Here is a 21,961-nt window from a genome sequence, read left to right on the forward strand (position 1 = left end):
AGTCTAGTCTAGCTCCTACGCTGCTGTCCCAGTTGCAACACAAACCGAAATTGCAGGACTAGCAGGCCCTGTGAAGAGAAAATAGACCATAAGACCATAACACATAGGAGCAGAAATTAGGCCATTCAGCCCATTGAGTCTGCTCCGCCATTCAATCCTGGCTGATAAGTTTCTCAACCCTATTCTCATGCTTTCTCCCCGTAACCCTTGATTTCCTTGATACTCAAAAACCCCTATCCAACTCAGTCATAAATATACTCAATGACCTGGTCTCAACATCCTTCTGTAGCAGTGATTTCCACAGATTCCCCACTCTCTGGCTGAAAAAGTTTCTCCTTATCTCCATTCTAAAAGGTCTTCCCTTTACTCTAAGGCTGTGCCCTCGCGTCCTAGTCTCTCTCCTGCTAATGGAAGCATCTTCCCAAAATCTATTTCTCTCTCTTGTTTGGGACTTTAGTGACATGAGAATCAGGTAGTTGCCTGTCATGACTGAGATTGTGAAGTTGCTATTTCAGGCTAAGGGGAAATCAGGAATTTTTTTTCTCTCAATATCAAGAATTTTCATTCTCTTTCCAATCATGTCACCACACTCACTATTGGTGTCACCTCATTAGAGAGGGGAAAGTTCTGTCCTATGTGTTTGCCTGTAGATGTGAATGTGTCCGAATACCTTCGCGAATTAATGCTTATCTGATTGCTACTACCTACAGGTTCAATATATGCCCCTGCCTGTTTGTGTACCAGTGTCTGTGTATCCATCCTTGTAAGTAAATATTTAAGTGTATCTGTATAATTTTATGAATGTTTGTGTCTGTATATACGTATATATGTATCGGCAAGAGGAATTTAAAAAGATCTGCTGCATTAAACATCAATAGTTTTGAATGTACATGTGATTGAAGCACTCAGCATGTGGAAGTACACTGCTAAGGAATTACAAAAATATGAACACTGGGCTGATGTTCCAGAAATCACCGAGAAGCACCTGGAGGGTTTTGCCAAGGAGTTAAAAAACTGAACTGAATGAAAAGGATGGCAATTAGTCTGAAGCCTAGAAATATGAAATCTGTTAAGGTCAAAACTTCATGATTTTGTTTTCATACACCTCCTTTTATTCACTCATAGGTTGTGAGTGTCACTGACTGGGCATTTATTGCCCATACTTAGTTGAGGAGGTTGGGGTGAGCTGCCTTCTTGAACCACTGCAGATAGGTAAACCCACACTGTCCCTTAGGGAGGGAATTCCAGGATTTTGACCCAGAGACACTGAAGGAACAGCGATATATTTCCAAGTCAGGATGGTGAATTGCTTAAAGGGGAACTTGCAAAGTGTTGTGTTCCCATGCATCTGCTGCTCTTGTCTTTCGAGATGGAAGTGGTTGGAAGATGCTGTCTAAGGGTCTTTGATGGATTTCTGCAGTACATCTTGTAGACATTCCACACAACTGCTACTGAGTGTCAGTGGTGGAGGGAGAGAATGGAGTTACAGTTTATTTCTTTCATTTGCTTAGCCAAAGTTATTAAGGTTTAAAGTAAATTGTTAAAATAAAGATCCTATAAAGACTTTACATAAATATACATGTGAGTGTATATCTATGTGTGTTTGTACCTGTGTGTGTACCTGTGTGTGTACATGTGTGTCTGTGGTGTGAGAGAGAAAGGCTGGTTATATTTAATTATCAAGGAATGAAACCGTAGCATTTTCAGAAACACTTTTCAAATGTAATTTGTACTTCATTAATGAAAAAGCTAATGAAGACAATGGTGTAGTATAAATGGGTTTGTGGCATTAATATCTCTCTTTTCAGAAACTGTGCCTGGTTTTAAATTTGGATTCCTTACAACTTCAGATTTCTGTTTTGTATTCTTGGAAATCAGTGACAGAAACTGGCGAAAGAATCAACCAAAAGACAAAGTTCAAAGTTAAGTACATGCCTGCATTACACAATGTTGATATTGAATGCTATCTTGTGTATTGACAAGCCATGATCTCCAGCAGTGGAATCATCATTCATTCCTTTCAAATTATAAAATATGTGTGAACACCATCTGGTCAGTAGGTGGCAGTGGTTAGCTACCTTTCAATTAAAGTTAAAAATCACAACGCCAGGTTACAGTCCAACAGGTTTATTTGGAAGCACTAGCTTTCAGAGTGCTGTTCCTTCATCAGGTAGCTATGGAGCAGGATCATAGGACACAGAATTTATAGCAAAAGATCTCAATGTCATGCAGTTGAAACGATATATTGAACAAACCTAGATTGCTGTTAAATCTTTCATCTTTTAGAATGGGTTGCAGATTTCAGTTCATCCCAGAACTTCTTTCAAGTCATATTCTTGAGATAACTTAAGGTTTTATAAAGAAAGGAGACATCTCGGCTCAGACAATGCATTAAAGGTGTGAGGCTTGAGTCAGTCTGTATCCCAACCTTAAGCTAGACTGGTTCTACTTCCAAAGTAGGAATTTATAGAATGTTACACAGATTGACTGCCTACAGATTGTGTACTGTTTGAACAAAATAAAAATTACAATTTACATATTAATGAACTGAAACCTGCAACCCATTCTAAAAGATGAAAGACTTAACAGCAATCTAGGTTTGCTCAATATATCATTTCAGTTGCATGACATTGAGGTCTTTTGTTATAAATTCTGTGTCCTATGATCCTGCTCCATAGCTACCTGAGGAAGGAGCACCTATGATCCTGCTCCATAGCTACCTGAGGAAGGAGCAGCGCTCTGAAAGCTAGTGTTTCCAAATAAACCTGTTGGACTATTACCTGGTGTTGTGTGATTTTTAAACTTTGTCCACCCCAGTACCTCCATTCCATATGATGGAATAGTTTCCTATTTTAACATAGAACAAATCAGACTTGTTATAGATCAGAGCAAGAGGATTGCTACAACCTTTGGTTTGTATCCCCCAGAGTTTATCAGGTTGAGGTAGTGGTTAGCTTAGTTGGTTGGACAGCAGTTTGTACTGCAGAGTGTTATCATCGGTATGTGATTCCTGTTCCAGCTGAGGTTACTGTGAACTCCTACTCAACCCCTCCCCTTGTCTGACCCTCAGAATAAACCACCACCAGTCACTACTGCCAGTGAGAGTGGGGGGTGCAGTAACTTTATTGCATGTTAGCAACCACTCACATTGACAGGTTGCACTCTGATACAACTAACACGAGTTGGGTCAGCGTGTAATATTTGTGTTTTCCAGGGTTTTCCTGGTTGGATTGAGAGGAATTGCTCCCTCTGGAGGAGGAGTCCAGAGCAAATCCAACAATCCAAAGACGTCCTGCACACAGCAGGATGGGAAATTCACCAGCATCGGAGTCATAGACATGTACAGCAAGAAAACAGACCCTTCGGACCAACCTGTCCATACCGACCAGATATCCCAACCCAATCTAGTCCCATTTGCCAGTATTTGACCCATATCCCTCTAAACCATTCCTGTTCATATACCCATCCAGATGCCTTTTAAATGCTGTAATGGTGCCAGCCTCTTCCATTTCCTTAGTCCTGGCCAAAGATTTGGAATGGGACTCTCAGCAGTGAAGGAAGGAGAAAAATGTTTGTTAAAATATAGAATGGACTTTTGGGAACAGGCACAAACAGGGACCTACTGCCTTCCTTCGAAATCACAAGGTAACCGTCCACGCAAAGCACCATGACCATGTATTTCTGAGAGAGTGTATCTGCTGTGTGGCCATGCCAGCTGCTCAGGGTGAAGGGGATTACCACCTGCCTCAGCAGGGGGCAAAGAAAACCATCTCCTGGTTGAACTAGAAGAGTGTTTTAGTTAACAGGATGTGGTTTATTGCACATTAGATAGACATTGCAACAGAGACTATCATGTCAGGGTGAGCTAAGAGAAGCTCATGGCCAGGAGCAGGCAGGTGGGTCCAGTTTAGTTTGGGATTATGTTTAGGTCTGTTTCTGAACTGTATGACTATGACTTTACGACGCAATGTTGGGTCTCACGTCTTTGAGATCTGCCCACAAGTCCACATATGAAATCTTCATTGTGGGCGGTGTTTATGGAACTCCTCCACATTAACCCTCTCAGACCCTTTCCAGCCCAGATACCACAATAACCAGCCCACTATCCATTCTGCAGGCAATGGCATAGCAGAACAAGCTGGTAAAGGGAACAGTCACTACCCCATTATTGGAAATCTTCAAGGACGGTCTTTCAGATGTTTCCCTTTCTAGGTTACTCATTCTGAGGGTGATCACCTCAGGAACATACCTCACCATGCCCACATGGGAATCCAAACCTACCCAAACTGAGGCAGAAGATTCAAACTCCCTTGTCAAGGGGTGAATGGCAAAGCCCATAAAAGAATTTGGAACTTTTTCCAGTGGAGGGGGGGGGGGGGGGGAGAGAAGAACCATAGGGGGTGAGATCAATGGGTGGCAGACCCCTCAGAGGTCAGATGTCACCTCAATTTAAAGTCTCATAGTCACAGTATCATACAGCACAGAAACAGACCCTTTGGTCCAACCCAGCCATACCAACCAGACACCCCAATCTGACCTAGTCCCATTTGACAGGCCCATATCCCTCCAAACCCTTCCTATTCATATACCTGTCTCTCTAGATGCTTTTTAAATGTTGTTGTAATTGTACCAGTCTCCACCACTTCCTCTGGCAGCTCATTCCATACACACACCACCATCTGTGTGAAAAAGTTACCCCTCGGGTCCTTTTCAAATCTTTACCCTCTCACCTTAGTTCCAGACTCCCTCACCGCAGGGAAAAGTTATTGTCCATTTACCCTATCCACGGCCCTCATGATTTTCTAAACCTCACCCCTCAGCCTCCGACACACCAGGGAAAACAGCCCCAGCCTATTCAGCCTCTCCCTGTAGCTCAAACCCTCCAAACCTGGCAACATCCTTGTAAATCCTTTCCTCACCCTCTCTCAATTTTAAAAACATCTTTCCTATAGAAGAGGACCAGAATTCTCTGCAGTATTCTAAAAGTTCCTTCTGTTCCTTCAGGATCTTGATCCTGCTTTGTGCAACTCCTGTCCAGTCTAACTTGTGTGCCTCACTCTGGCTGAGCACCTGTGACCTGCCTGTACTGCTCACAAACAAAGTTTTTCCACTGTACTTAAGTACACGTGACTACAATGAACCAAATTAAATCTGAAAGATGGAACCTCCAATAATACAACATTCCTGTACTGCAGGGTCAGAGGGACTTGAACCCATCGCATTCTGACCCAGCACTAGGGAAGAAACAAACAATTAACCAATGGCTGACACATTCAAAATTTCAAAAACATCTTTGCACCAGTATATACATTTTCATTGTCTGCGTCATTCTAAGACACTCCTTTAAGTCTCTAAAGCAAAAATTCTGGTCACCTGTCTCAATACCTTCTTGAGTGACTCCATGTTAATTTTGTTTGCTAATCACTCTTGTGAAGTGCCTTGGGATGTTTTTCTACATTACAGGTGCTACATAAGTGCATGTTATTGATGACAAAGCCAGTCTTCACTCCAACATCAAGTTTGAGTGCCATGTGGATCTGGAGGTAATTGCTATTTCTGGGCTCTAAGACGATTGGAAATGGCTACTCATTACAGTTTCTGTACTTTGCTATTCCATCAGGTCAGCTACAGACCTCCAGGGTCAGAGAGAGGTTCTGCTGCGTGCACTGCCAACGTGGAGTATTTCTAGTTTAGGTATCAGCCCAGGAGATCAAAGTTGTAATTCTCTCTCCTATGGAATTTGAGACATTAGCAGCTCTGTAGTTGGAGGCATAGCTGCCACTAAGTGGAGTAAGACCATGTGATAGAGGAGCAGAATCAGGCCATTCAGTCTGCTATGCCATTTGATGATGCCTTATATGATGCTCAGCCCCATTCTCTGGACTTCTCCCCGTAACCTTTGATCCTCTTACTGATCTGTTTTATATGCACACAATGACATGGCCTCCATAGCACTCTGCGGCAATGGGTCCCACACATTTACCACTCTGGTTGAAGAAATTCCTCATCTCAGTTTGAAAGTGAAATAACCACAGAGGCTGGTATCCCATCAGCAACTCACCCTTTAGTTACCGTGCACAGTACACAGGCTATGATTGACCAGCTCAGAGTCAGTCCCTGGAGTAAGGAGACTGAATCCCCGGTTTTTTAAAAATATTTTATTAAGCAATTACAAAACAGTTTACATCTACAACTGTATACAACAGTAATTTTACAAAGGAGAGGAGCAGCAAAGCCAGGCCCCAAACCCAACCAGTTTACAGGGAGATGAGGACAAACCACAAATCCCAGTTTCAAATATAAAGACAGCAAAAATGACATTTATGCATAAGCTAATCCAGTTACATAAAAAAGTGCATACAATACAGACCCAGCAAGCCCCTGTCCCTCCCACCTTCCGGCCACTCTAAGGCAGCCTGCCCCCATGCCCCTTCCAGTTCTCAGTCCACCCTGACACCTGTCAACCACCTCCAGGACAGCCCACCCCGGTAGCCGCCTGGGGTGACAGCGGTCAGGATGGCCTACCCACCTTCACTAACCACCAGCAGCACCTGTTGACCACCTCTGGGGCAGCTTGCCCCAGTACCTGCCCGGGGTGACAGCACTGAGGACGGCTACCCACCTTCTGGCTCTGTCTGCCCCTATGTACCATTGGGCTCTCACCCACCCTGATGAACCATCCGGCCAGTGAGCTCTCTCATAACACACCTTCCGGCCACCAATAGGACAGCCAATCCCCTTCCCTGGGACGACAGCGTGCAGGGTAGCCCACAAGCCTTCCAGATCTCAGCCCGCCCTTACGCACCTTCTGGCTCTCAGCTGCTCTGATACCTTTCGACCATCTCTAGGACAGCCCGTCCCGATTACCCCTTCTCGGGATGACAGCGCTCAGAACAGCCTTTGCACACCCTGCAGCACAGGTGTTCAGTCTTCATGGAGTCCTGGCATAGCCTTGGAAAACCAGGCCCACTCACAGGAACACAGTACATTGTACAGGTGCAGTTAACTCTCAGGGGTTTGGTCCACTCCTGAAGGAAAGGTCTTCTCCCAAACTCCAGGATACAGCAACTGCTCACCTCCCAGCACACACACAGGTGTTCAATCTTCAGAGGCCCAGTCCCAGGGCTAGGCCTCCCCACAGGAACAGCTCCTCTGGTAAAATGTACATCTTCCACAAGGGCTCAGTCCAAACACCAATAAAAAGTGAAGACACATACAAAAAGCAAAGAAAACTAGAGTCCAAGGGCTCAGCCTCACCACAAAATTAACATTGTCTTTTTCTCAAAAAAAAGACAAAGAGAAAAGAGTAACACACAGGCTGTAACCAGCCAGTGAAACAACAATCCCCTAATGAGAACTGAGTTACACCTGAACCACATTATGTGCATCAGGAGTTTAACAATCAGTCCTCACTAAAGGAATGTCAGCTAACAAACTTGCTAAATAATTCACCCAGTTCAGAAATCAGGTTTCCCCCTCCAAAAAAGAAAGAAGCAGAAACTAACAGTAGCATACTGACTGTAACACCAGCCAACACAGAGTCAGTCCCCTAAACTGAGGAGATTCTGAATCTCCTGTTTTTTTTATTTTTAGATTAGATTAGATTACATTACAGTGTGGAAACAGGCCCTTCGGCCCAACAAGTCCACACCACCCCACCGAAGCACAAACCACCCATACCCCTACATTTACCCCTTACCTAACACTACAGGCAATTTAGCATGGCCAATTCACCTGACCTGCACATCTTTGGACTGTGCAGTCTTTGGAAGCCGGAGCAACTGGAGGAAACCCACGCAGACACGGGGAGAACGTGCAAACTCCACACAGTCAGTCGCTGAGGCGGGAATTGAACCCGGGTCTCTGGCGCTGTGAGGCAGCAGTGCTTGCCACCGTGCCACCCAAATGGTACATGCCTGCCAGCAGGGAGCGATACCGGGTTTAGTTGTCTCCCTAGATGCAGAGAAGGCATTCGATCAGGTAGAATAGCCATATCTCTTTAGTGGGCAGCAGAAAAGATTTACAAGGATGTTGCCAGGGTTGGAGGGTTTGAGCTATAGGAGGGAGCGATACCGGGTTTAGTTGTCTCCCTAGATGCAGAGAAGGCATTCGATCAGGTAGAATAGCCATATCTCTTTTGTGGGCGGCAGAAAAGATTTACAAGGATGTTGCCAGGGTTGGAGGGTTTGAGCTATAAGGGAGAGGCTGAATAGACTGGAGCTGTTTTCCCTGGAGTGACAGAGGCTGAGGGGTGACCTTATAGAGGTTTATAAAATCATAAGGGGCATGGATAGGATAAATAGACAAGGTGTTTTCAAATAACCACCTTAAAAAATACCTCAGCTCTTCCAGACACACAAAGCCAGTAATCTCCATTTCCCAGAATTAGAGGGCATAGGTTTAGGGTGAGAGGGGAAAGATATAAAAGAGGCCTAAGGGGCAATTTTTTCACCCAGAGGGTGGTACGTGTATGGAATGAGCTGCCAGAGGAAGTGGTGGAGGCTGGTACACTTGCATTTTTTAAAAGGCATCTGGATGCGTATATGAATAGGAAGGGTTTAGATGGATATGGGCCAAGTGCTAGCAAATGGGACTGGGTTAGGATGGGATATCTCGTCAGCATGGACGAGTTGGACTGAAGGGTCTGTTTTCGTGCTGTACATCTCTCTGACTCTTAAGTACTGGTCTTAAAATGTTAAGTCTGAATTGAATTGAATTGGAATTTATTGTCATGTGTACAGAGGCACAGTGAAAAGCTTTGTCTTGTGAGCAAGACAGGCAGATCCCAGAGTTAAGTAGCATAGATAGTAAATTATAGGTAAACAGTGGCAAAAACAAAAACACAGGTACAGGCGAATGTTAAGAGTTTGAGAGTCCATTCAGTATTCTAACAACAGGAGGGTAGAAACTGTTTTGAAAACGGCTGGTGTGTGTGTTCAGGCTTCTGTACCTTCTCCCCGATGGTAAAGCTGTAGAAAAACATTGCCAGGGTGGGATGGAACCTTAAGAATGCTGGCGGCCTTTCCTTGACACGGGCCTGGTAGATGGATACTATAGATGGGAGGTTGGCCTTTGTGATTGTCTGGGCTGAGTTCACCACTCTCCGTAACTGTCTCCGATCTTGAATGGTACAGTTGCCATACCAGGTAGTAATACATCCAGACAGAATGCTCTTGATGGCGCATCTATAAAAGTTGGAGAGGGTATTCGCCGTCATGCCAAATTTCCTCAGCTGCCTGAGGAAGAAGAGACGTTGTTGGGTCTTTGTAACCAGTGCGTCCACATGAAGAGTCCAAGAAAGCTTGTTGTGGATGACCACTCCCAGGCACTTAACACTCTCCACTCGTCCACCTCTGTGCTGTTAATGTGACGGGGGACACGAGTAACATCCCGCCGGAACTCAATAATGAGTTCTTTGGTTTTGCTGGCATTGAGAGCTAAGTTGTTCTCAGTGCACCATTTTTCCAGGTCTTCCACCTCCCGTCTGTCGTCTGATCCATCGCCATCTGAGATTTGACCGACTATGGTGGTGTCATCAGTGAATTTGTAAATGGCATTAGTCTGGTATTTGGTGACACAGTCATGGGTATACAGTGAGTACAGTAGGGGGCTGAGTACGCACCTCTGGGAGGCTCCAGTGTTGAGTGTTAGTGAGGATGAAATATTGTCCCCAGTCTTCACTGATTGTGGCCTGTGGGTCAGGAAACTGAGGATCCAGTTGCAGAGAGTCGGGCTTAGTCCGAGGTCACTAAGTTTAGTAATCAGTCTCGAGGGGATAATAATGTTGAAGACTGATCTGTAGTCAATGAGTAGGATTCTTATGTAATTCTTGGTGTCAAGATGTTCAAGGGAGGAGTGAAGGGCAAGTGAGATGGCATCTGACGTGGATCTGTTGGTCTGATAGGCAAATTGGAGTGGGTCAAGAGTAGTGGGGAGGCTGGAGTTGATTAATGCTGTGACCAGCTTTTCAAAGCACTTCATGATCACCGAAGTTAGGGCCACTGGGCGGTAGTAATTGAGACATGCTGCATGAGCCTTGTTAGGCACAGGGATGATGTTGGCCTCTTGGAACAGGCAGGCACATGGGCCTGCAGCAGGGAGAGGTTGAAGATGTTGAAGAAAAGTCTGCTTCTCTGTCCACAGATGCTGCCAGACCTGCTCAGTTTCTGTGACATTTTCTGGGTTTATTTCAGATCTCCAGCAGCTTTGCAATACTTTGCTTTTATTTAAGAATATATCTATCTCTGGCTTAAAAATAATCAATGACCCTGTTTCCATTGCTGTCTGTGAAGAAAGCTGCACAGGCCCACTGCCCTCTGAGAGTTTTCTCTATCTCTGTTTAAAATGGGACACTTTCCACTTGCAACTTTTTAAAGGAAATTCTCTGGCAAAGGAGAGGAAGGGAAGGAGAGATGGTTAATGTCATTGTTGAGCACTAACCCCTAAAAATAATGCAAGGTCCAGCAGGGTGACAGTCACTGGCTAAAAGCAAGTGCCCTAGAAATTCCCTGACAGTGCACTGGGTCACAATGGACGATATTGTTGAGGGTGGGAATTCAATGCACTTGAGCTTCAGGGGGGAGCTTCTATATTTGGACAACAGCTGTGTGGTTTTCCTATAAAGGCAACCATTGATCAAAACAGAGCCCAGTACTAAACAACACGCTGGTCGGCAGTGTGTACCCGTGTGTGGATATGTGAGCATATGAGTACGTGTTAGAATTTATTAGGTTTTATTGTCACAGAGGTTCAGTGAAAAGTGTATAATGTTGCCACACACGGTGCCATCTTTGGTATGAGGTACCTAGTTACAAAACTGAGGGACTAAACTAGACTAGGTACAAAAATAGAGAAATAATGAAAAAAGCTGAAAGTTCTACATTACAACTCTTCATAATATAATTTAAGAAAATGAAGAAATAAAGGTAAAAGATAAACATTACAGTCCTTCTACAGCCTGTGAGTGTGAGCCTATATATTTGTGTGTGTGTATAGCTATATGTGTGTGTTTCATGCACATATGTTAGGGTATGTATATACAATGGAGCAGCATGATGGCTCAGTGGCTAGCACTGCTGCCTTACAACACAAGGGACCCTGGTTCAGTTCCAGCTTCAGGTAACTGTGTGGAGTTTGCACATTCTCCCCGTATCTGGGTTTCCTCCCACTGACCGTGGGAAATGCAGGGCTACAGGAGATGGGATGCTATTTGGTGAGTAGGTGTGGGCTGAATGGCCTGCAGTGTAGGGTTCTATTCTATGATAATGAGAGGGTTTTTTTTTGGGGGGGTGGGTAGGGGTGTGTATTTGATACTGAGATGACTTCACTTGCTGCTTAACACCACAGCTCCGGTTTAACCTTGGGGAGATGTTCCAGTAATGAAGGTGAGATAGATGCCTCCTGAGGAGATCGGTCTAGCTTCATTGCTGAGTTCCACAACCACCGTCTCCCTTACCCCTAAAGAGGGAGAAAAAAAGGCGATTTGGAGAAAACAGGTGCCCCTCTAGACACACATCGGAAATAATTCCGGATTCATTGAGAAAAGGGGAGGGGGAGAGGGCATTGATATTCTTTCCCTCAAATTCACGATTAAAGTCAAACCAGCGAATCGAAAAGACTTCTGAGTTTGCAAAAAACACGAGACCTCAGATTTCTTGTAAAAAGTTCAATTTTACCAAAAAATGCCCAACTGTTTGGGTAAATTTGTGAAAATGCAGTGCGGTTCTGTAAGTTTGTGACGAAAGACAATAGACGGAAAACAGTTTTTAAAACACATTTTGATTAAATTCGATTTAAAAATATGTCAAGCATTGTTTGGGATAGGGAGATGATGAATAGCCTCTGAATTTAACATCAAACATAACTCTCTCGCTCCCTCTGACTCGAAATGTAGTGTCTTTCCATCAAAAGTCTAACGAGTTCTGTACCAAACACAAAAGGCGGAGTTGGACAGTCGGGCAACATTTCGTGAGAGGGATTCAGAGTGGACGTTTCGAGTCCAGGCACGAGGTTTCAGTTTCAGTGAAAATTGCAAAGAGTTTCCAGAAATGGGGTGGAAGGCGGTGTTAGAGGCGGAGAAATCATCCCAAGCTCCGTACAAATAGCAGGGTATTGTCTCTCAGCCTCCACCGTTGAATCCTTCTGAAGCTGGCCATGTTTTGACGAGCAAGACACGGGGGGGCTGTTTAGTTCAAGTTCTGAAGCAGGGACCGCAGGTGATTTAGCAAAACTATGCCTGAACCACTCAAAAAAACAGGTAAGCTCATGAAACTTGGAGGGCTAAGGGTTTGGAATATTCCCCGCTGCTGAGACAGTCATTTTAAACAAAAAAAAATCATTTTCCCCCCCCAAATTGAATAATTTTAGTCCGGTGTGCAAATGTATAAATACCTCTCAGTCAGTAACACGATTTATGAAATGCTGCAAATGCATTTGTGTCTGGGATAAAATCCAAATCGAATGAGGCATTGAAATGTTCTGCTCTCCCTGTTAGATCTGCTGATTTTCTCCAGCAATTCCTCCTTCCAACTCGAATTCCAGCATCCGCACTAGCTTGCTTTGTTTTTGGATTACTGTATACAGATTGTTAATCACTGTTTCGAATTCAAAGGGGTCATTGGCAGTATACCGGGATCGAGAGTGAAGCCTCCTGCTAACCCACCCCCTTCAAAGGATCTGTAGGCACTGACTGCTCACCTGTCCCTGGGTCCCAGATCATTCCCGACCCTGATCCACTGCAGAACGCAGAGAGCAGCAGTATTCCTGGGCCGCTGTTAAAGTCACCAGCTCTCAGCTAAAATCACCAGGTCTCTGTTAAAATCACCAGATCTCTGCTAAAACCACTAAATTTCTGCTGCAATCACCAGGTCTCTGCTAAAATCACCAGATCCCAGCTAAAATCACGAAATCTCTGCCGAAATCACCAGATTTCTGCTAAAGTCACCAGATTTCTGCTAAAATAGTCAGGGTTCTGCTAAAATTCATAGATTACCACAAAAAGTTTCAGCTAAAATCTTTGCTGCGATCTTAAATCACTTCACAAGAATAGAGTGGACATAGCTGTGAAAATACCAAATACCCTCTGCCTGGCAGTGAACAGCAATGCTGCATGTGGTTATAAATATGAGAATGCTGTAGTTTCAGGAGCACTTTCTTTTATTTTATGAATCCAATTTTGGTGATTGTATGTGTGATCTGTCCACATTAGTGGAGCACTAGGGATGTTAGCTGAGAAATGTTTACTGTCAAATGTAGATGTTCTACAAAACCCCCACATCTCCACTCCTCAATCACAGAATCTCAGCAAAATGAACAAATCACCATTCCACTAAAAGCTCCACTGAACTCACCAGATATTTGCAAATTTAAGCAGATCTTCACCAAAGTGACTAGGTCCTTGTTAAACATGGGCAGAGAATCTGTGAAGGTAAAATCTACTGAAGATCAGGATTGGTTCCCAGAGAGAAACATTTTTCTGTTAAATCCCACAGAGAGATTTGGTCCAAAGTCACTGACAGATCCGGAGAAAGTATTGGATCTGAATCCATCAGACATCGCCTTTGCAGTTTCCAGGAAATTGAGGCAGAAATTTTGATGGAATTGTACAGCTCTGGGAGGCAGAGACTGAGAGAGGAACTTCCCAGGGATTGTCAGTCTGAATTCACTTTCCTGCCAATCTCTGCTCTACTACAGCTTGCATTCAGAATTTCCTTTGCCAAATTTCCACCCACAAAACAATGATTCAAATAAATCCTTCTGAGAGATCAATCTATTGAACTCCATCAGGAAGCGAACATCACCCTGAATTAAAAAGGATAACAGCATTCCCATTAGAATAACCAGAGACAAACCTTGGGTCCATACTGAGGGAGTGCCGCACTGTCGGAGGGTCAATGCTGAGGGAGTGCTGCCCTGTTGGAGGGCCAGTACTGAGGGAGTGCTGCACTGTCAGAGGATCAGTCCTGAGAGAGTGCCATAACATTGGAGGGTCAGTACTGAGGGAATGCCACACTGTCGGAGGGTCAGCGCTGAGGGAGTGCCACACTGTCGCAGGGTCAGCGCTGAGGGAGTGCCACACTGTCGGAGGGTCAGTGCTGAGGGTGTGCTGCACTGTTGCAGGGTCAGTGCTGAGGGAGTGCCGCACTGTCGTCAGCGCTGAGGGAGTGCCACACTGTCGCAGGGTCAGCGCTGAGGGAGTGCCACACTGTCGGAGGGTCAGTGCTGAGGGAGTGCTGCACTGTTGCAGGGTCAGCGCTGAGGGAGTGCCGCACTGTCGGGGGGGTCAGCGCTGAGGGAGTGCCGCACTGTCAGAGGGTCAGTGCTGAGGGAGTGCCGCACTGTCGGGGGGTCAGCACTGAGGGGGCGCCGCACTGTCGCTGGGTCAACGCTGAGGCAGGCCACACTGTTGCAGGGTCAGCACTGAGGGAATGCCGCACCTTTGGAGGGTCAGTACTGAGGGAAGGCCGCACTGTCAGAGGATCAGTCCTGAGAGAGTGCCACACTGTCGGCGGGTCAGCGCTGAGGGAGTGCCGCACTGTCAGAGGATCAGTCCTGAGAGAGTGCCACACTGTCGGGGGGTCAGCGCTGAGGGAGTGCCGCACTATTGGTGGGTCAGCGCTGAGGGAGTGCCGCACTGTCGGGGGTCAGCGCTGAGGGAGTGCCGCACTGTCGGGGGGTCAGTGCTGCGCCGCACTGTCAGAGGATCAGTCCTGAGAGAGTGCCACACTGTCGGAGGGTCAGCGCTGAGGGAGTGCCGCACTGTTAGAGGATCAGTCCTGAGAGAGTGCCACACTGTCGCAGTGTCAGTGTTGATTGAGCGCCGCACTGTCGCAGGGTCAGCGCTGAGGGAGCGCCGCACTGTCGCAGGGTCAGTGCTGAGGGAGCGCAGCACTGTCACAGGGTCAGTGCTGAGGGAGTGCCGCACTGTCGCAGGGTCAGTGCTGAGGGAGCGCCGCACTGTCACAAGTGCCGCACTGTCGGAGGATCAGTGCTGAGGGAGTGCCGCACTGTCAGAGGGTCAGTGCTGAGGGAGTGCCGCACTGTCGGAGGATCAGTGCTGAGGGAGTGCCGCACTGTCAGAGGGTCAGTGCTGAGGGAGTGCCGCACTGTCGGAGGATCAGTGCTGAGGGAGTGCCGCACTGTCAGAGGGTCAGTGCTGAGGGAGTGCCGCACTGTCGGAGGATCAGTGCTGAGGGAGTGCCGCACTGTCAGAGGGTCAGTGCTGAGGGAGTGCCGCACTGTCGGAGGATCAGTGCTGAGGGAGTGCCGCACTGTCAGAGGGTCAGTGCTGAGGGAGTGCCGCACTGTCGGAGGATCAGTGCTGAGGGAGTGCCGCACTGTCAGAGGGTCAGTGCTGAGGGAGTGCCGCACTGTCGGAGGATCAGTGCTGAGGGAGTGCCGCACTGTCAGAGGGTCAGTGCTGAGGGAGTGCCGCACTGTCGGAGGATCAGTGCTGAGGGAGTGCCGCACTGTCAGAGGGTCAGTGCTGAGGGAGTGCCGCACTGTCGGAGGATCAGTGCTGAGGGAGTGCCGCACTGTCAGAGGGTCAGTGCTGAGGGAGTGCCGCACTGTCGGAGGATCAGTGCTGAGGGAGTGCCGCACTGTCAGAGGGTCAGTGCTGAGGGAGTGCCGCACTGTCGGAGGATCAGTGCTGAGGGAGTGCCGCACTGTCAGAGGGTCAGTGCTGAGGGAGTGCCGCACTGTCGGAGGATCAGTGCTGAGGGAGTGCCGCACTGTCAGAGGGTCAGTGCTGAGGGAGTGCCGCACTGTCGGAGGATCAGTGCTGAGGGAGTGCCGCACTGTCAGAGGGTCAGTGCTGAGGGAGTGCCGCACTGTCGGAGGATCAGTGCTGAGGGAGTGCCGCACTGTCAGAGGGTCAGTGCTGAGGGAGTGCCGCACTGTCGGAGGATCAGTGCTGAGGGAGTGCCGCACTGTCAGAGCGTCAGTGCTGAGGGAGTGCCGCACTGTCGGAGGATCAGTGCTGAGGGAGTGCCGTACTGTCAGAGGGTCAGTGCTGAGGGAGTGCCACACTGTCGGAGGATCAGTACTGAGGGAGTGCTGCACTGCTCCGAGAAATGTCTTTTGAATGAAACTGGGTAAAAACAATGACTGCAGATGCTGGAAACCAGATTCTGGATTAATGATGCTGGAAGAGCACAGCAGTTCAGGCAGCATCAGAGGAGCAGCAAAATCGATGTTTCCGGCAAAAGTCCTTCAACAGGTAGGGCCACAGTGACATGCAGCAGCCACTCTCTGCACTCTCTACTGTCATTACTCAAGGCTGGTGCTGACAAGTAGCACAGGGCATGTTAATCTAATCTCAATCACTCGACTAAAATTGGATTTGCCAAATAAAAAAGGTGCTCCTGAAACTACAGCATTCTCATTTATAACCACATGCAGCATCGCTGTTCACTGCTAGGCAAAGGATATTTTTACAGGCTGTATTCCTGATGAAGGGCTTTTGCCCGAAGCGTCGATTTTACTGCTCCTCGGATGCTGCCTGAACTGCTGTGCTCTTTCAGCACCACTAATCCAGAATTTTGAATGAAACTGTCATTTACCTGGCTGATATTTATCGCTCCAACATTTTTCACACCATTTCTCCTCACTGCTGTGCCTCAATATACCAGAAAAATTGCTTCACCCCACAATATCCCTGTGGGTGTGTAGCAGTTTGAGGCAATCTGAGATGGTGAAAGTTGCTCCATAAATGCCAGTCTTTCTCTGTCTCTTCTTTCTCTTTCCTGCTGCGATCTTAAATCACTTCACAAGAATGAAGCGGACACAGCTGTAAAAATACCCTTTGCCTGGCAGTGAACAGCGATGCTGCGTGTGGTTATAAATATGAGAATGCTGTAGTTTCGGGAGCACCTTTTTTATTTGCCAATCCAATTTTAGTCGAGTGATTGAGATTAGATTACATGCCCTGTGCTACTTGTCAGCACCAGCCTTGAGTAGTGACAGTACAGAGTGCAGAGTGGCTGCTGCGTGTCACTGTGTCCCTACCTGTTGACAGCTTTCCAGGGTCAGTGAAACATGAGGAGAGAATGTCCCTCACCAGCCTTCAACCCTTACCATATCAAGGGTAGGGTCTAAAGGTAAACTCCACAAAGTAAACTAGGACTGATTAAAGAGACCAACCTGTTACCGTGGTCTGTTTGGTGTCAACTGTGGCTTTTGATTTAGAAAGTTGTGGGTTCAAATCCCAAGGCAGAGGTTTGGGAACAGAATGCAGGAGTGGACTCCCACAGTGCCCCACTGAGGGAGGGCTGCACTGTCCTCTTACCTGGTTCACCAGAGTCTGCTGTTGACAGCAAAGCCATGGACGTTCCTTGGGTTGAGACATTGGCTGTCTTGTGGCTACACCTCTCTGGCTGCAGTGTTCCAACACGGCAATTTCTTCAGAAAGTCCCTGGCGTTGTTCTGACTCTGGGTGTGGCTCCAGTTTCCCTTGCCAGAATGGTACCAGCAGGGAACACCGTACTGAGCATTGTTCAGTTTGTACTTGAGGTCCCAGTGGAATCTTCAGGACGAGGTGTGTGAGCTCTCTCAGTAGATCTGGTTTGCTGCCTGCTCTCCGGAATCATCACTGCATTAGACTGATCTAGTCTGGTCGTTGCCTTTTTTAAAATTTATTCATTTGTGGGATGTGAGCATCACTGGCTGGGCCAGTATTTAATGCCCGTCCCTAGTTGCCCCTTGAGAAGATGGGGGTGAGTTGCCTTCTTGAACCGCTGCAGTCCATGTGCTGTAGGTAGAGCCACAATACCCTCGGTGGGGAATTCCAGGATTCTGACCCAATGACAGTGAAGGAATGGCGATATATTTCCAAGTCAGGAGGGGAACTGGTAGGAGGCGGCGTTCCCACGTATCTGCTGCCCTTGTCCTTCGAGATGGAAGTGGTCGTGGGTTGGGAAGGTGCTGTCTGAGGATCTTTGAATTTCTGCCGCACATCTTGTAGATATTACACATTGCAGCTACTGAGTGTCGGTGGAGGAGGGAGTGGATGTGGTGCCAATAAAGCAGGCTGCCTTGTCCTGGATGGTGTCAACTTACTGAGTGTTATTGGGGCTGCTCTCATCCAGGCAAGTGAGGAGTATTCCTGACTTCTAATTTGAAAATAGTGGACAGGCTTTGGGGAGTCAGGAGGGAGTTACTCACTGTAGTATTCCCAGCCTCTCACCTGCTCTTGTGGTCACTGGGTTAATGTGGTGAGTCCAGTTGAGTTTCTAGTCAATGGTAACCCCAAGAATGTTGATAATGGGGTATTCAGTGATGTAACACCATTGAATGTCAAGTGGCGGTGGTTAGATGATCTCTTATTGGTGATGGTCGTTGCCTGGGCATTTGCTTGGCATGAATGTGATTTGCCATTTGTCAGCCCAATCTGGATATTGTCCAGATTTTGTTGTGTTTGAACATGGGCTGCTTCACTGTCTGAGGATTCATGAATGGTGTTGAACATTGTGCAATCATCAGTGAACATCCCCACTTAGAGTCATAGAGATGTAAAGCACAGAAACAGACCCTTTGGTCCAACCCGTCCATGCCGACCAGATATCCCGATCCAATCTAGTCCCATTTGCCAGCTCTTGGCTCATATCCCTCTGAACCTTTCCTATTCATATACCCATTCAGAAGCCTTTTGAATGCTGTAATTGTACCAGCCTCTACCACTTCCTCTGGCAGCTCATTTCATACGTGCACCGCCCTCTGCATGAAAAAGTTGCCCCTTAGGTCCCTTTTAAATTTTTCCCCTCTCACCCTAAACCTTGGAGGGGAACTGGTAGGAGGTGGCGTTCCCACGTATCTGCTGCCCTTGTTCTTCTAGATGGAAGTTGTCATGGGTTTGGAAAGTGCTGCTTGAGGATCTTTGAATTTCTGCCGCACATCTTGTAGATATTACACATTGCAGCTACTGAGTGTGGGTGGAGGAACTAGAGGAATCCTCTAGTTCTGGTCTCCCCCACCTTGTCTCTTCTCCCAATCCATGCCCCTCATGACTTTATAAATCTCTATAAGATCACCCCTCAGCCTCTGACACTCCAGGGAAAACAGCCCCAGCCTGTTCAGCCTCTTCCTGTACTCAAACCCTCCAATCCTGGCAACATCCTTGTAAATCTATTCTGAACCCTTTCAAGTTTCTCAACATCTTTCCGATAGGAAGGAGGCCAGAATTACACACAATATTCCAACAGTGGCCTAACCAATGTCCTGTACTGCCGCAACATGACCTCCCAACTCCTGTACTCAATACTCTGACCAATAAAGGAAAGCATACCAAACTCCTTCTTCACTATCCTATCTACCTGTGACTCCACTTTCAAGGAACTATGAATCTGCACTCCAAGATCTCTTTGTTCAGCAACACTCCCCAGGACTTTACCATTAAGTGTATAAGTCCTGCTCTGATTTGCTTTTCCAAAATACAGTACCTCACATTTATCTAAATTAAACTCCATCTGCCACTTCTCAGCCCATTGGCCCATCTGATCCAGATCCTGTTGTAATCTGAAGTAACCCTCTTCTCTGTCCACTACACCTCCAATTTTGGTGTCATCAGCAAACTTACTAACTATACCTGTTATGTTCACATCAAACTACATATATAAATGACAAAAAGTAGTGGATCTAGCACTGATCCTTGTGGCACTCCACTGGTCACAGGCCTCCAGTCTGAAAAACAACTCTCCACCACCACCCTCTGTCTTCTACCTTTGAGCCAGTTCTGTATCCAAATGGCTAGTTCTCCCTGTATTCCATGAGATCTAACCTTGCTCTCCAGTTCTGACCTTATGATGGAGGGAAGGTCATTGATGAAGCAGCTGAAGATGGTTGGACCTAGGACATTACCCTAAGGAACTTCTGCAGAGATGTCCTGGAGCTGAGATGACTGATCTCCAAAAACCACAACCATCTTCCTATGTGTCAGGTATGATTCCAAACACTGGGGAGTTTGCCCCCCGCTATCCATTGATGCCAGTTTTGCCAGGGCTACTTGATGCTGCACTCAGTGGAATACATTCTTGATGTCAAGTGCTGTCACTCTCCCCTCCCCTCTGGAATTCAGTTGTTTGGTCCATGTTTGGACCAAGGTTCAGAGCAAAATAAACAGACACTGCCGAAAAAGCTGGAAATTGTTGCAGGCCCAAAAGGAGAGACATTCGAAAGCAGTGTAAAAGCCAAACTCTGTAATTAAACTGCTACACGCTCAGAACCTATTGTAATACTCTGAGCAAAATCAAATATATAAAATATGGAACAGGTTTGATCACAGAGAGTAAGTTTTTATGTGCTAGCCATAGGGTAATTTTAATTGCTGGGCCAAGTGGGATAAAATCACCTTGATTCAAAAATAAATGAAAATTCTGTCCTTTCTCAAAAGGGGCCGTTAGCCCCGAGGTTGGAGGTGCGTCTACAATGCTGCAGCATCAATTCTGTACTCCCCAAGCATTGCCAACCTGAGAGATTATCAAGTCACCCTTAAAATGGGGAAGTGACAGCCTATTTGCCTCGTTGCTAGACCTTAATCCAGAGGTGATGTTCTGGGTAACCCAAGTTCAAATCCCAGTTTACTTTGTGCAGTTTACATTTAAATAGAATATAGAACAGAACAGAACAGGCCCTTCAGTCCTTGATGTTGTGCTGACTTTTTATCCTACTTTAAGATCAAACTAACCTACATACCCTTCATTGTATTATCTTCCATGTGCCTCATCAAGAGCTGCTTAAATGTCCCTAATGTCTCTGACTCGACTACCACTGCTGGCAGTGCATTCCACGCATCCACCACTCTCTGTGTAAAGAATCTATCTCTGACACCTCACATAAACCTTCCTCCAATCATCTTAAAATGATGCCCCCTCCTGGCAGCCATTTCCACCCTGGGAAAAAGTTTGGGCTATCCACTCCATCTATGTCTCCCATCGTCTTGTACACCTCTATCAAGTCACCTCTCATCTATCTTCGCTTCAATGAAAAAAGCCCTAGCGCTCTCAACCTTCCTTCATAAGACACACCCTCCAGACCAGGCAGCATCCTGGTAAATCTCCTCTGCACCTTTTCTAAAGCTTCCACATCCTTCCTATAATGAGACAATCAGAACTGAACATAATATTCCAAGTGTGGTCTAATCAGGGCTTTATAGAGCTGCAGTATAATCTCATGGCTCTTAAACTCAATCGCCCTGCTAATGAAAGCCAACACATCATACACTTTCTTAACAACCCTATCAACTTTGGTGGCAACTTTGAGAGATCAATGGACATGAACCCCAAGATCCATCGATTCCTCCACACTGCCAAGAATCCTGCTTTTAACCCTGTATTCTGCATTCAAATTCGACCTTCCAAAGTGAATCACTTCACAGTTTTCCAGGTTGAACTCCATCTGCCATTTATCAGCCCAGTTCTACATCCTGTCAATGTCCCGTTGCAACCTACAACAGCCCTCCACATTATCCACATCTCCACCAACCTTTGTGTCATCAGAAAACTTACTAACCCGCCATTCCACTTCCTCATCCAAGTCATTTATGAAAATCACAAAGAGCAGGGGTCCCAGAACCAATCCCTGTGGAACACCACTGGTCACCGAGCACCAATTTTATAATTATTTGCCATGTTTTCCACAGAGTAATCCCAGTTAAAAGTAGTGACAGAGACCTTCAAATATACCAATGAGGTGCTGAAGCTCTTTAGTACAGAGGGAGAACCTCATTGAGAAACATTTGGAGAACTGTGAGCATTCTGGTCTTCTTGACAAAGTAGGGGCGTTGGAGAAGATGGTAAATAGGTTGAGAGGGATGCAGGGACTGAAGGGAGGTCTTGTGCCTCAATGGATAGTGTCATCTACCATTGGGCCAGAAACTATTGATTCAGATACATCACCCCCACCACCTTCATCCCCCACTATCAAGAGCTCGATAGTCACAGAATCTGCTCCATAACAGTTATATACA

The 21,961-nt window shown here is 46.5% G+C and overlaps 1 protein-coding gene across 10 annotated transcripts in view; it reads left to right on the forward strand.

Annotated features, from left to right (window-relative positions):
- The first annotated feature begins 12,092 nt into the window (after positions 1-12,092).
- The window catches only part of mybpc1 (myosin binding protein C1), a 153,211-nt gene continuing 143,342 nt past the window's right edge, over positions 12,093-21,961 (forward strand). For 4 of the 10 annotated variants that reach the window (XM_043708732.1, XM_043708734.1, XM_043708736.1 and 1 more), the window contains exon 1: positions 12,094-12,256. In XM_043708732.1, the coding sequence (XP_043564667.1) occupies positions 12,232-12,256 (25 nt within the window). In that variant the 5' untranslated portion in view covers positions 12,094-12,231. Of the gene's footprint in view, positions 12,257-21,961 lie in introns of all 10 variants that reach the window. The other 6 variants (XM_043708737.1, XM_043708739.1, XM_043708740.1 and 3 more) reach the window with 4 other exon arrangements.

This window comes from Chiloscyllium plagiosum, chromosome 19 (assembly GCF_004010195.1).
Source record: "Chiloscyllium plagiosum isolate BGI_BamShark_2017 chromosome 19, ASM401019v2, whole genome shotgun sequence".
NCBI classification, from domain to species: Eukaryota; Metazoa; Chordata; class Chondrichthyes; order Orectolobiformes; family Hemiscylliidae; genus Chiloscyllium; species Chiloscyllium plagiosum.